Here is a 16,643-nt window from a genome sequence, read left to right on the forward strand (position 1 = left end):
TGATATACCAGTTGTGGAGCACTGGCTGGAACGAGAAATAGCCCAATGGATCCACCGACGGGGATCGATCCTGGACCGACCGCGCATCAAGCGAACGCTTTACCACTGGGCTACGTCCCGCCCCAACAATAGACAGAGAGAGAGAGAGAGAGAGAGAGAGAGAGAGAGAGAGAGAGAGAGAGAGAGAGAGAGAGAGAGAGAGAGAGAGGAAGAGATAAGAGAGAGAGAGAGAGAGAGAGAGAGAGAGAGACACACACACACACAGAGAGAGAGAGAGAGAGAGAGAGAGAGAGACACACACACAGAGAGACACAGAGAGAGAGAGAGAGAGAGAGAGAGGAGAGAGACACACAATAGCACATAATGAGAGAGAGAGAGAGAGAGAGAGAGAGAGAGAGAGAGAGAGAGAGGACAGAGATAATAGAGAGAGAGAGAGAGGAAGAGAGAATGAGAGAGAGAGAGAGAGAGAGAGAGAGAGGACACCACAAAGACATAGATGAGAGAGAGAGAGAGAGAGAGAGAGAGAGAGAGAGAGGAAGAGAGAGAGAGAGAGAGAGAGAGAGAGAGAGACAGAGAGAGAGAGAGAGAGGAGAGAGAGAGAGAGAGAGAGAGAGAGAGAGAGAGAGACACACACACAGAGAGAGAGACACAACACAGAATGAGAAATTCCATGATTACAAATCGGGCAACTAATCATCTTTACACATGACAGGCAACGAAGCTACAACATTCTAAATTCATGAATTTCAAGATTGCGGAAGACGTAAAACCCAACAAATACTGACCAATGACGTAGAACACAGATCCCCATCCGTTATCAAATCCGTAGGCACAAAGATATCCACCAATGGGAAATACAATTGCGTTCCCAATTCCTCCACCTGGGGAGATTATATGTGAAATCGATTAATTTTTATTATTTATCACAAATATATTATGTACAAATGGCGCAATTTGACACGTGCAACTCTTGAGGGGGTAATGTAGTTTTGTGGGTAGAGCACTTACCATTTGGACGTGGGAATGTAGCTCATAGGGTAGGTAGGTAGTACTAAACCAAATAACTTCCGGCTGGGTCAAAGTTCAAGGTAAACTCAACTTTTGATAGAGCAGTTAATACCACAAATCCTGTGAATTGTAATAAATGTGAGGGTGTTGGTTGTACAAATAATAGTTTCATCTGGGCTAAAAAATGTATGCAATTTTATTTCATCTCCTACCATGGTTAAGTATAGGGTACCTGTGAAAAAAACTAAGTAATCACATTTTGTGCAGAACCAGGGTAGTCATAGGCGCTACCCTTTATCTCTGAAATAAGCAACCTGACCCCCAATTATTTCCGATTTACTTTTAGGGTGAGGAGTGGCAGTATTTATTTGTGGTGTACATGTATATGTCGATTAATATGCTGCAGGTAGGAGTCTTAGCCACGTATGTTACTATTGTCGTCTATGGGATTTTATTCCCTATAGATCGCACGCCTGAGGTGCTAGAGTCGTAGGATTGAATCTTCTCAGCGGACACATTTGCCTCATGACAACAAGTGTCTCACGACTTGTGTATTAAAGACAATGGTAAGTGCTGTGCTGTCTGTCGGAAGTTTTATGTAAAAGATATCCTGCTTCTAATGGAAATAAATGAACCGGGAAGGCCATGTGTGGGAATTATCAAATGTTTTACATCCAACAGCCGATGACTAATTAATCAGCATGATCTAGTGGTGTCAGTAAACACAAAAGTTAATAAATATTAATAGTAATAATAATAATAATAATAATAATAATAATAATAATAATAATGGCAACAACAGAAACAACAACAACAAACTTGACTTGCAACATTGAGAGTGTACCGTTAAGCAAGAAGACGGCAAAATCACTGACCTGCATACGATAGTCCAATCAGTCGGCTACGCTCGTTGAGTGGCGACCACCTCGACCAGAAGGCCTGTGCAGCAGGATACATGACTCCCTGAGATAAGGAAATGTGCGTTTAAGTGTTGTTTCTTTAATCAACATGTTCCAGTGGTGCCGTTAAACGAAACAAACTTTTAACGTGTTATATTCATCTGACTGGGTTACATTTTAAAACAACTTGTTGTAAGATAAATGGTATCTAACGGCTACTCGTGTAGTATTCTCTATATATTCACCTGACAGAGATACGTTTTTAAACAACTCGTTGTAAGATGAATGGTATCTAACGGCTACTCGTGTAGTATTCTCTATACATTCACCTGACAGAGACACGTTTTTAAACAACTCGTTGTAAGATAAATGGTATCTAACGGCTACTCGTGTAGTATTCTCTATATATTCACCTGACAGAGATACGTTTTAAAACAACTCGTTGTAAGATAAATGGTATCTAACGGCTACTCGTGTAGTATTCTCTATTTATTCACCTGACAGAGATACGTTTTAAAACAACTCGTTGTAAGATAAATGGTATCTAACGGCTACTTGTGTAGTATTCTCTATATATTCACCTGACAGAGATACGTTTTTAAACAACTCGTTGTAAGATAAATGGTATCTAACGGCTACTTGTGTAATATTCTCTATATATTCACCTGACAGAGATACGTTTTTAAACAACTCGTTGTAAGATAAATGGTATCTAACGGCTACTCGTGTAGTATTCTCTATATATTCACCTGACAGAGATACGTTTTTAAACAACTCGTTGTAAGATAAATGGTATCTAACGGCTACTCGTGTAGTATTCTCTATTTATTATATACATAGTAATGAAATATATAGATCTACGGAAACCATATAAGTCATATCCTGTGAAAAGTCATATTTTCACTGTATTTTAGCTACAGTGAAAATATAGAAGTCGTATTTACTTTTTTGTAAAAGTGCATGATTAAATTATCTCCCTTTGTCTCTGTTCTTCGTATTTAAATTTGATGATTACCAATGCATCTGATCGTATTTGAAAAATAAAAAATGTAATTTGGGTTCACATTGAGGTTGCCCCTCCAAAAATTTGGTTGCCCTGATTTCATCCGTGTTTTGAAACTAAAGTTATATTTATATTCCAATAAAACAGCAACCGTAAAATGTAATATGTACTGTCTGACAATAAAATACATTACTTTTTAATAATGTTTTTAAATGTGTGTAGTTATACATATGTACACATAGGGCCTAATTGCTTTAAAAAATTTGATTTGGCAACACATCAGCTATTTTCTAATCAAATGCACTTTATGTTCCAATCGAATGCATTGGAATGTTTACTATTCGGAATACTTCAGCCGATTACGATTTTCCCCGATGTCTCACGGAATCAGCCGAGGAGTTCCGAGTGGCAAACAAACCCATGCGATTTCGACTGATTGACTGACGCTTTAGTAGAGGGGATGATTTTACGTTTCAGATTTTGCCACATTCCGTTTCAGATTTGTGCAAATTCCGGGCTTTTTTCTCCATTTTGTGTGTTAATTAGTGTCATGTTTTATTATTATAAACTATATCCATTTATATTTTATTGTTCCAGCTCTGAGCTTGTTGGCTATTGCTACTTTAAATACCTGTAAACATTTTTGTTGACACAAACTTAAAAAGAAGTTAAGTAATGTTTACTTGCCACTAATAAAGACAAAAAAAAAGGTGATGTACCATATTTTCTGGCCTATTACACGCGTGTATAAACCGCACCACTTGATTTTAGACAAAGTTTCGACCTTCGTCCGTACATAAAGTGATAAACCGCACCTTTAACTAAGCCGCAGTTAAAACAAAGTCACAAACTTAATTACTGTTAATTATTGTTTGTATTTAATAATAATAAAGAGATCCATTCTCCCTTAAATTCAAACAATAAATAATTGTTGATTGTGTGGCTTTCAGTTTCATTTCATCTAATGGATTATGGGTAAGTTTCGTAAACAAAACACACTGTTGACAAACCCCGCTATTTTCATGAAAATATTAACAAGAACTTGGTAATGCATTGTTCGTAATCTTACATTAGTTGCCAAAAAATAGATAAATAGATAAATACATGATAACATTTTATTTGTTCCACTCCAGTATGATTACAAAGGGTGAACCAAAAAAAAAAAAAAGTGCACAAGAATTACTAGTACTCACTCGATTACACATGTATGTTTCTCTGTAACCTAATTAGCGTGCCGTGTGCACAAATTACATATTCAAACGTGGTCGGGTCAAGCTGGATATAGGCCAGTGGTAGTGAACCAACACTAAGCACTATTCTGTCGATCGTTTACAGTTTCGACATTGTTTTATAACTTTTAAACGACGGACTTTAAAAAATTATATTTAAAAAAATGCCTAGAATTATAATATAATATATTCAGAGCCAGTTTAAGGATCCGCGGGGCCAGTAGCACAAATAACAGTGGGGCCCCAATTCCTAAGATATATATTTTGCAACCCCCTCGGGGAGAGCGGAAAAATGACCTGGGGAAAATAAATGTACACAATGCCTCACCGCGGGACCCCCTGAACCGCGGGTCCCGTAGCACGTGCTACACGTGCTACTAGAATAAACCGGTAAGAGGAAAAGTAAAATGCTATTTTTGTGTGCAATTTAGAAAACAATCGGTTCAGAAATAAATAACTTGTAGTAAATTCCATAGCATGAAAAAAGGCGTTTCCCGTGGAACGGACTATAAATATGAATTGCTTCCGTACAGACTAACAAATATGCCCGAAGTTTTACGAAATTACGTTTTCCAACGAAAGTGTCGTGTAAATCGGTTATACTTACGAATTGTAATAAGTATTATTTAAAAATATCGAAATTGAACATACTAGAAATCTTATTATATAATCAACATTCTAAAATTGTATTAGTACATGTTTATTTTTATATTTCAAATTAAATTTCACTGTGTAAAATGACACGGGTAAACGGTCACATGCTTTGTTGCAAGCTTACGGTAATTAAGCGTAGCTTCCGAGAATGAACGGTTCTGGAAGTGTTCAGGCATACGAAAGTTGGCATACAAAAACACTATGCGTATATTATTAATATTGAATCTTAAAACTACCAAAAAGATTTATAATGGTACTTGAACCAGAAATACAACTTTTGAAGGTTATTTTTTAAAAATCGCGAATTCCGTTTCAGTTACTAAATTCCGCAATTCCATCCGTTTTTTTCGTGATCGCGGAAAATCACCCCCTGTACTTTAGATATAACGACAGTTTAAAAGCGATTGTGGGCAAGGAAACTGCACATTATTATGCGACACAACTTGCCTTTTGGTGTTAAAAAAAGTCAGTCGTCCGACGGGCAACCAGTATCATAGAATTAAGTTGCCCGACTGAATATTAGGTCGTCACAGACGACCGGACGACCGTAAAAATTGAGCGCTGTGTATATAATAAATAGACCATTTCATGGTGTTTTTCCGAATACGATTTTATGTCAACTCGTGATGTTTTCACACATCTCTCGTTGACATAAAAATCGTATTCGAAAACCCCCATGAAATAGCCTCTATATATTCACCTGACAAGGATACGTTTTAAAACAACTCATTGTAAGATAAATGGTATCTAACGGCTACTCGTGTAGTATTCTCTATTTATTCACCTGACAAGGATACGTTTTAAAACAACTCATTGTAAGATAAATGGTATCTAACGGCTACTCGTGTAGTATTCGCTATATGTTCACCTGACAGAGGCCTGTAAATATTCGACTAATAAGAAAGACGATTCTGTTAGTTCTGGCCATCACGGGAGTCAGTATGCTAATGAGGGCCACAATAAATGATGTGATGCCAATGAGATGTTTGGCCCCGAATTTCTCCGCCAGTCGTCCCCCAGGAACCTGCAGAACAAGGTAGCCCCAGAAGTAGGACCCTAGTGCAACGCCCTGGAACGCCTTGTCCCATCGGAACTCTCCGCTCTGAAATAAATGACGTCATTTGAAATATACACTGTGTATGTAAACGTTCGGTACGCTTGGTTTCGAGATATTGTTATATATCAAAGATATCATATTTCGTTAACACGGTCTGTTAGAATTATATGATTATACAGGCCGAGACGTAGCCCAGTGGTGAAGCGTTCGCTTGATGCGCGGACGGTTTGGGATCGATCCTCGTCAGTGGGCTCATTGGGCTATTTCTCGTTCCAGCCAGTGCATCAATGGCCGTGGTGTGTGCTATCCTGTCTATGGGATGATGCATATAAAAGATCCCTTGCTGCTAATCGAAAAGAGTAGCCCATGTAGTGGCGACAGCGAGTTCCTCTCTCAATTTTTGTGTGGTCCTTAACCATATGTCCGACGCCATATAACCGTAAATAAAATGTGTTGTGTGCGTCGTTAAATAAACTATTCCCTTGCTTACAAGCGCCAGGCACCTATTGTCGTGTTCATTTTACAAATCGCCAATTTTTACTTTAATAACTATTTACTTGCGCGTACCAAGTATTATCGAATATATAGGGTATATACAAGTATATGGCAACACAGGGTGCGCACTAGAGCTGGGCTGTATACAGTGTTCGAGATTAACGGTATCCCAATACCAGAATTTAATTTTGGATACCAGACTTCAATAACCCAGTATCCCATCGGGATACCATATAATGTTTTTTTTTTTTTAATCCTGTATTTTTATTTTTCGCTGAAACTGTGAAAGTGGTCATTTACTGGTGAAGTTAAGTAACAGTGTCGTCCACATAAATTTTGTTACGATGTTATTTATGAATTTCATTTAAGTGGGATACTAAATTATCAGGTGGGATACCAGGTTTTGAAATGTTAGTATCCAATGTTTAATCTCGACCACTGGTATACCGTATATACCGTTCGTTATCAGCATCATGTCAATACCGATTTATCGTACCGAGCAAATATGAAAATACCCAAATTTCTGTATTGAGAAATGTTATCCGCCATTTAGTAAAACACAAACAGTATATCTGACGAACACAAACTAGCTGAAAAGAAGAGAGAGATGAGGACCTGGTGTATGGCATTTAATTTTAGTTAAATGAAATTAGCGGGTGAGACTTAACTCGGGTATGTATTTAAAGCCGAGTATACCGAAAATAATGCTCTGTATCGGTATCGGTACTGTATCAATGCCGAATACCGTGCTGATACCGAGTTAAATCACCCCCAAAATACCGATACCGAACCTGAAATTTCAATACCACCCAGCTCTAGTGTACGCATGACTCGTTCCATCGAGTAGTTCTAATTAAACATCCATAAACCAGGACCCGAACGCCCGTTAGCCAGTCCGTACCTGGTGATTTTCTTTTTCCTTTGGGCATGGATCTTTCACGGTGAGTCTCATAGTGCCATTGAGTGTCAGATTGTGATCCAAATTGAAGAAGTACGCGTGGTCAACCATACAGACAATGGCGATACTGAGATCCCCTCGTTGAGCATTCAGACAGACAAAACCGAAGAACCAAATGAAGGCATACCGCAGGCGATATGAGGTCCAAAATGGCACTGAAGGTAAAGGAATATACACTTGACATTATATATATATATATATATGTATGTATATATATATATATATATATATATATATATATATATATATATATATATATATATATATATATATATATATATATATATATATATATATATTTATATATATACACACACACACACACACACTCACACACACACACACACACGCATACATACAGAGAGAGAGAGAGAGAGAGAGAGAGAGAGAGAGAGAGAGAGAGAGAGAGAGAGAGAGAGAGAGAGAGAGAGAGAGAGAGAGAGAGAGAGAGAGAGAGTAAAGCAAGTTACCTTGTTTAGGCCGCACTCCACCTGGATGGATTAGCAACTTTTCACCTGTTCAAAATGTAAAACAAAACCAGTTAATATGTAACATAGCAAATGACACATTATGAGCATACAGGCCTGACCGACCGACGGAAGACGTGTGCAGGCATGAGCGGCTAGATGTATGGGCAGACTGAAAAATATTCAGTATTTAATGAATTGTAAAGGAGTGCAAAATGCGACCAGAGAATATTGCTTTAAATTCACGTGACACATATAAATGACGTCATGAGATAGTTACCCTTTGCCAGTTCCACTTCTCTTCACAAAATGTATATTAATATATGTTGTCACCATCTGTACTGCGATAGCCATACTTACCTGATACAAGTTCCATTTATCTTCATAAAGTGTAAATACATGTCACTATCTGTACTGCGACAGCCATACTTACTTGCTGCCAGTTCCATTTCTCTTCACAAAGTGTATATAAATACATGTTGTCACCATCTGTACTACGATAGCCATACTGACCTGATGCCAGTTCCACTTCTCTTCACAAAGTATATATTAATACATGTTGTCACCATCTATACTGCGATAGCCATACTTGCCTGATGCCCGTTTCAATTCTCTTCACAAAGTGTATATCAATACGTGTTGTCACGGTCTGTACTACGATAGCAATACTTACCTGAGGCCAGCTCCATTTCTCTTCACAAAGTGTATATTAATATATGTTGTCACCATCTGCACTGCGATAGCAATACTTACCTGATGCAAGTTTCATTTATCTTCACAAAGTGTAAATACACGTTCTGTATACACTATCTGTACTGCGACAGCCATACTTACTTGCTGCCAGTTCCATTTCTCATCACAAAGTGTACATTAATACATGTTGTCACCATCTGTATTGCGATAGCTACAGTTACCTGATGCCAGTTTCACTTCTCTTCACACAGTGTATATTAATACATGTTGTCACCATCTGTACTGTAATAGCCATATTTACCTGATACCAGTTCCACTTCTCTTCACAAAGTGTAAATACATATTGTCACCGTCTGTACTGCGATAGCCATACTTACCTGATGCCAGTTCCACTTCTCTTACAAAGTGTATATTAATATATGTTGTCACCATCTGTACTATGACAGCCATATTTACCCGATACCAGTTCCACTTCTCTTCACAAAGTGTAAACACATGTTGTCACCATCTGTACTACGATAGCCGTACTTACCTGATGCAAGTTCCACATCTCTTCACAAAGTGTACATCAATACATGTTGTCACCATCTGTACTGCGATAGCCATACTTGCTGCCAGTTCCACTTGTCTTCACAAAGTGTACATCAATACATGTTGTCACCATCTGTACTGCGATAGCCATACTTGCTGCCAGTTCCACTTCTCTTCACAAGGGTATATTAATACATGTTGTCACCATCTGTACTACGATAGCCATACTTACCTGATGCCAGTTCCATTTATGTTCACCAAGTGTATATTAATATATGTTGTCACCATCTGTACTCCGATAGCAATACTTACCTGATGCCAGTTCCATTTCTCTTCACAAAGTGTAAATAAATGTTGTCATCATCTATACTACGACAGCCATACTTACCTGATGCCAGTTCCATTTCTCTTCACAAAGTGTAAATACATGTTGTCATCATCTATACTACGACAGCCATACTTGCCTGATGCCAGTTCCATTTCTCTTCACAAAGTGTAAATACATGTTGTCATCATCTATACTACGACAGCCATACTTACCTGATGCCAGTTCCATTTCTCTTCACAAAGTGTAAATACATGTTGTCATCATCTATACTACGACAGCCATACTTACCTGATGCCATTTTAATTTCTCTTCACAAAGTGTAAATACATGTTGTCATCATCTATACTACGATAGCCATACTTACCTGATGCCAGTTCCATTTCTCTTCACAAAGTGTAAATACGTGTTGTCATCATCTATACTACGACAGCCATACTTACCTGATGCCAGTTCCATTTCTCTTCACAAAGTGTAAATACATGTTGTCATCATCTATACTACGACAGCCATACTTACCTGATGCCAGTTCCATTTCTCTTCACAAAGTGTAAATACATGTTGTCATCATCTATACTACGACAGCCATACTTACCTGATGCCAGTTCCATTTCTCTTCACAAAGTGTAAATACATGTTGTCATCATCTATACTACGACAGCCATACTTACCTGATGCCAGTTCCATTTCTCTTCACAAAGTGTAAATACATGTTGTCATCATCTATACTACGACAGCCATACTTACCTGATGCCAGTTCCATTTCTCTTCACAAAGTGTAAATACATGTTGTCATCATCTATACTACGACAGCCATACTTACCTGATGCCAGTTCCATTTCTCTTCACAAAGTGTAAATACATGTTGTGACCATCTGTACTGCGATAGCCATACTTACTTTCCGCCAGTTCCACTTTTCTTCACAAAGTTTATATTTGCACATAGCATTGTAACTGACATGGTGTAGATCTGTGCTATGATTTTCGTACTAGCCTGATGTCGAGACGAGACGACTTTTATTAACACTCGGTCCGTTGCACATATACATTTTCTTATGTATACGCGACAAAATGGTTGTTAAAACTCGGGTCTTAGTTGGATCCGATACTGAGATGCGAACCCGGCACCTACCACCAGTCTTAAAGCGAATGACGTGACCTCTGCTAGAAAGGACTCACCTGTCGCCAGCTCCACCTTTCTGGCAATAGGCAGAACGGCCATCATCGGCATATCCTGGTGCAGCATCAGGTCAAAACTCGAGCTCGAGTCAATCGACTTGCGACGCATGCATTTATTCTCAAGAATTATGTCAGAGATCGACGTCGGCGAGCCCACGGGGTCGATATTTAAATCGAACTCCTTAAACTCTGACGTCATATCTAGCGCTTTCTTTTTCCACTTCCCCCTGGTGGGATAGTCCCTCAGGGACTTCGGAGACGTGACCTCGACCTTCTTGTTAAACTCTGGATACTGGTTGGTCGTGGATTCGATGGGGACGTCTCGCAGAGACTTGGGCGACTCGTAGTGAAAACCGCTGAAGAATTTGGAGATCCGATTTGATTTGTGTTTCTCATTCTCTACTTTCGCGACAGACGAAGAATCGACGTCCGTCAGGTCCGACCAGGAATCACATGAGGCCTTCCTTGAGATGCCAACATCCAGCTGGACATTGGTCGTGTCGGTAGAAGGTTTCTTTTCTTCTTTTGACTGAGTCTTTGACTCAGAGTCCTGACACTGTGGATTGGTGTCTGAACCCTTCTTAGGCCGGGCGTCTGCCTGGCTGGGAGCAGACCCAGATTTCCCATCAGACTCTGGAGGATGTTTATCTGAATCATTCTTTTTAGCTGCTTCTGTGCCGGACGGCTTGGTCTTGCTGGTTTTAGTTTCGTCTGGGGACGACATTTCGATGGACAAATTATGCGAGGGTTTTTACTGGCCTGCAAGAAACAAATGTTTCTTCTTCTTCAAAACATATTTTTCTAAGGAAACATGTTTTCTTTGTGTGTGTTTCTTTTGCTGGTTTTTGTGATTTTTATTTTAGGGGGCTGGGTCAGAGAGAGAGAGAGAGAGAGAGAGAGAGAGAGAGAGAGAGAGAGAGAGAGAGAGAGAGAGAGAGAGAGAGAGAGAGAGAGAGTGTGTGTGTGTGGGGTGGGGGGGGGGGGGGGGTATCACCTGCACATGTGGAGACAGGCAAATATAAAAGGTGGGGACAAAAATAGGTGTGATTATGGGGAGGGCAACTCCGGGAACTCCAGTGAATGAATGAATGAATGAATGTATGAATGTATATCGACACCCAAGCACGAAAAATACATTGGCTATTGGGAGTCAAACTATGGTAAATGCAAACCAGGCAATTCCAGTGAATACATGTACATATAATATTAGATATTTGATAGGGACATTGGGTTTGTTTAAAAGGTCCACGAGCATGGCACATTATTAATACACAGTATATAAAACAAATACATACATGTAAACATTACAGTATTAAAAAAATACAATAAAAAAAATACCATCCCAGTTATTAATAAAGTGACTTTTTGTAAAACGCTTGTGGTCTGCGCGCGCGCGCGCGCGCGTGTGTGTGTGTGTGTGTGTGTGAATACATACATTTTTATAAAATCATACATACACATGTATATACATAGTTTGGTCCCCCCCCCCCCACACACACACACACATCCCAATAAAAAATCCTGTCTATGCCAGTGGAGGGTACCAAGCCTAGAACGATAAAAAAATTGGGGCCAGTATTTCATAACTAAATATAGACTTTTGTACACACAAAAAGTTTGTATTTAATTATGAAATACACGCCCCATATTTTTTTATCGTTCTAGGCTTGGTACCCTCCACTGGCGTAGGCAGGATTTAATATTGGGATAGGGGTGGAGGGAACAACCCACACTATGTACACATGTATGGTTTTATAAAATTTAATAGTTTAAAAAAAAGTTTGATGGGGGTGGGGGTGGGGGTGGGGGCGTGTTCCCGTGGGTCCCCTCCCTACGCCACTGCAGAGACGGCGCATGGCCATACACTTTTCAAAGAGGCACTTTTGTGGGTTATATTTGTTGTATCTATGAAAATGTCCTCAATTGAATTTGAAAGAAGTCTGGCAACCTCGAGCCGTACCACTATATTTTAACACTGCCGCCCCTGCTCTGGTACCCTCCCCGCCTCCTCCCCTTCCCCCCTCACCCTTTTGAGCTCTAGTTTAGCTCGTGCTCGTCGTGGTTTCGTTTGCTGCATCATGCTTGGAATAGATATGTTAAAAAAGAAAGGTGTCATATTTATCGACCACCTTAAATAATTGTCGTAATCTTGTAGTTAAAATTATATATCCAAAATATCCATGTCGTTATTGCGTACAAAAGCACATGCTCTGGTTAAGGAATCGCAATACTCCCTAAAATAATAAGTGGTTGCCTTTAAACCACAAAAATACATGTTTCTTAAATTTCAGTTGGAAATATTAATATATAACTACACTGCATACAACTTTAAGTTGCACCTTTTATTTTCCATGTTATTGTCTTTACCGTTATAGTATCTATAAAAAGGACTAACAATTTGTTTAGCATAAAAGTTATTCAGCATAAAAGTTATTTAACATCTAGGTCAAATTTAGATCAACATGTCAAGTGCATGGATACTAGCTGGGTATATTTATAGGCAATTTATTTTTATTTTTTAAAATACATTTATTTCAATATCAAACATAATGTTTGTCTTTACCGTTAGTTTAATGATGTATCCAGGAACATGCCAAACCCATCATTTACAGTAAATCTGTTTTTAAAAGCCATTTGCAGGAATGTGTTACTGAAGTAGGCTACATTGCAGATCGCACAAATACCATGTCATATGTCTTTACCGTTATAATTTTGTCTTTACCGTTATCCATGTTGAATAATGGCAAAGACAGATTTGACCCTTTTTCACAATCATCCAGTCTAGCATTACAACTTACATATGCCTGTAATTGTAACAATTATAGGTATCTATATACATTTATAAAACTATTTATCATTATTATTTTTTTTTTTTTTTTTTTTTACCATTAAGCCATAAGGATAAAAACAAGCACGGAAATATTTTCATGTAAATGAAAAAACATTTATAAACCTGTAGCTTTGCTACTTGAAATAATGTACCACTAATCATATCTGCTCAGGAGCGGATCCAGAATTTTTAGCAGTGGGTGGGGCGGTGGATTCATATATGTCACTTATTAAATGAAACGTACGAAATACAAAACTTTACACACCCTTAAAATAATTAATTTTACAAAGTTGTTTTGTTTTTATTCCTTACAATTACCGATATCGGGTCCACATGACTCGTAGAAATCGACCGGCCTCGGTGGCGTCGTGGTTAGGCCATCGGTCAACAGGTTGGTAGGTACTGGTTTCGGATCCCAGTCGAGGCATGGGATTTTTAATCCAAATACCGACTCCAATCCGTGAGTGATTGCTCCACAAGGCTCAATGGGTAGGTGTAAACCACTTGCACCGACCAGTGATCCATAACTGGTTCAACAAATGCCATGGTTTGTGCTATTCTGTCTGTGGGAAGCGTAAATAAAAGATCCCTTGTTGCTAATGGGAAAGAGTAGACTATGAAGTGGCGACAGCGGGTTTCCTCTCAAAATCTGTGTGGTCCTTAACCATATGTCTAACGCCATATAACCGTAAATGGAGGAAGATAAATTCACATTCGGTGCGTGTCACATGACCTCACACGTGCCAGATCAACAAGGCCAAAGCATTTAATTTTTTTGATTTTTAAGATCCGTTGGTAGAATTTTAAGGGGTTTGTAAAGTTTTGTATTTAGATACTTACTTGTCTGAACTTAATTGTTAATGAAAAGGTTCTAGAACTGTGAACAAAAACCGTACAAATGACAAGCAGACGACGGCAAATCGGATGTCGATTGCTCGAACCATGCACGACAAAACAAACTGAACGGAGTTGGAAGCATAACGTAGTTAGGGATGTTGACGATACTAATTAGCAGGGCCGTAGCTAACATTTAAAAAAAAAAAAAAAAGGTTTTTTGTTTTTGTTTTTTTTGGGGGGTGGGTGGGGGTGGGGTGGGGTGGGGGTGGTGGTAGTGGTGGGTAGGGTACAGATGAATTCCAGGAACGAACTAGCATGGAAGACGCAAAACACTAGGAGGTCCGACGGCATGCCCCTCTTGGAATTTTGTTTAAATCTTGAGGCTCTACCATTTTGCAGCCATTTAATTTGTGGGGTAGGTGGGGGTGGGGGTGGGGGTGGGGCCAACTGCCAATTAATAAAAACAATTAAACGTGGGATAGCTTTTTCCTCAGGGCGGGCATTACAATAGCCTAATATGTTTGTAACAAGCTGAAAATGATATTTAAAATACTATAAAATAAAAAAGTTCACCTGTAGTCGTTTCTTATATTTGCAATCGACAGTGACCAGTACTGGAGTAATGAAGTCATCGTTCTGATAAAGTTAACCTGTAGTCGTTTCTCAGTCGACAGTGACCAGTATTAAAGTCATCGTTCTGATGACGTCATCTTGAAATCGCGAAACGTCATCGTGACGTAAATTAATGTTTCCTCATAAACTAATAAGGGTGATTCCATCAACTGTCCCATAGCATTCCGAGGTATTTTTGATTGTACAATTTAGACGAGACACCAACTACTGAATTACATGGGATCTAGTGAAAGGGAATTACCATTATTAATGAATGATAAAATGCTTATAACCTCATCAAAGAAAGTAAAGCGCACGCCACACTTGCGCAACGCGTCAACAGCAAAAAATCACTTTCAATGAATAGGCCTACCTCTATACCCGGGGGCGGGGCACAACAATAGGTGCTTGGCGATTGTAATTACAATCCTTCTATGTTTATATGGGCGAAACGTAGCCCAGTGGTAAAGCGCTCGCCTGATGCGCGGTCGGTTATGCATCGATCCCCGTCGGTGGTCCCATTGGGCTATCTCGTTCCAGCCAGTGCACCACGACTGCAGGTTTTCTGCCAGAGGGTAAAACGGGTATGGCGCAATACCCAAATATTTTTGCAGATTTTTTTTTTTTTTTTTAACAAAATTAATAACCTTTTGACAAAATTAATAACTCTTATCATTATTGTATGATTTTCTTAATCCTAACCCGAATATCTATCTTTTTCGCCCGAATTTGTGGTTTTACACCCCCTGACCCGCTGTTTCGTACGTTTATGCCTAATTACAGAGGGGGATCTTTTATATACACTTTCCCACAGACAAGAAAGTACATACCACTGTCTTTTGTCCAGTTGTGGTCCACTGGTTAGAACAAGAAAAACTTGTTAACGAAGAAATGTTAATCACTGAGGTTCAGAAACGTTGATGTGTTTAGGACATTCAATTAATGGGGTATGAAAAATATGGAAGTGGCCGCCAGTGATAAGAATTTTTTTTGAAAATACCAGTGGTAAATAAATCTATAGTCCGTCCCACTCTCCTATAACAATGTTTTTTTGTTTTTTTTTTTTGTTTTTTTTGTTTGTTTTTTTAAATAAGATTTTTTAAAATTTTATTATTATTGTTATTGTTATTTTTTTGTTGGGTTCAATTAGAAATTTAGAAGACAATCGGCTCAGAAATAACGGACTATAGCTGGTTGCATCCCGCGTCGTGGTTAGGCCATCGCTCTACAGGCTGGTAGGTACTAGGTTCGGATCCCAGTCGAGGCATGGGATTTTTAATCCAGATACCGACTCCAAACCCTGAGTGAGTGCTCCGCAAGGCTCAATGGGTAGGTGTAAACAACTTGCACCGACCAGTGATCCATAACTGGTTCAACAAAGGCCATGGTTTGCGCTATTCTGCCTGTGGGAAACGCAAATAAAAGATCCCTTGCTGCCTGTCGTAAAAGAGTAGCCTATGTGGCGACAGCGGGTTTCCTCTAAAAAAAACAGTGTCAGAATGACCATATGTTTGACGTCCAATAGCCGATGATAAGATAAACAAATATCAATGTGCTCTAGTGGCGTCGTTAAATAAAACAAACTTTTATTTTTTGTCTTTTTGACGCGCATGGGCGAGCCGTAGCTCAGTGGTAAAGCGCTCGCCTGATGCGCGGTTGATCTAGGATCAAATCCCATCGGTGGGACCATTGGGCTATTTCTCGTTCCAACCAGTTCACCACGACTGGTAGGCCTATATGAAAGGCTGTTGTATATGTTATCCTGTCTTTGGGATGGTGCATATAAAAGACCCCTTGCTACTAATAGAAAAATGTAGCAGGTTTTCGCTCTAAGACCAAAATTACCAAATGTTTAACATCCAATAC

General features: G+C 39.1%; 1 protein-coding gene across 1 annotated transcript in view; it reads right to left on the reverse strand.

Moving 5' to 3' along the window:
• LOC121385319 (sialin-like) overlaps positions 1-14,873 on the reverse strand; it is a 34,747-nt gene extending 19,874 nt beyond the window's left edge. The window contains exons 1-7 of the mRNA XM_041515952.1: positions 14,739-14,873; positions 10,499-11,257; positions 7,774-7,818; positions 7,247-7,458; positions 5,662-5,895; positions 1,884-1,971; positions 786-881 (exon numbers count right to left, since the gene is read on the reverse strand). Of these exons, the coding sequence (XP_041371886.1) occupies positions 786-881; positions 1,884-1,971; positions 5,662-5,895; positions 7,247-7,458; positions 7,774-7,818; positions 10,499-11,222 (1,399 nt within the window). The 5' untranslated portion in view covers positions 11,223-11,257; positions 14,739-14,873. The remainder of the gene's footprint in view (positions 1-785; positions 882-1,883; positions 1,972-5,661; positions 5,896-7,246; positions 7,459-7,773; positions 7,819-10,498; positions 11,258-14,738) is intronic.
• Between the last annotated feature and the right edge of the window lie 1,770 nt (positions 14,874-16,643).

Source organism: Gigantopelta aegis, chromosome 11 (genome assembly GCF_016097555.1).
Source record: "Gigantopelta aegis isolate Gae_Host chromosome 11, Gae_host_genome, whole genome shotgun sequence".
Lineage (NCBI taxonomy): Eukaryota > Metazoa > Mollusca > Gastropoda > Neomphalida > Peltospiridae > Gigantopelta > Gigantopelta aegis.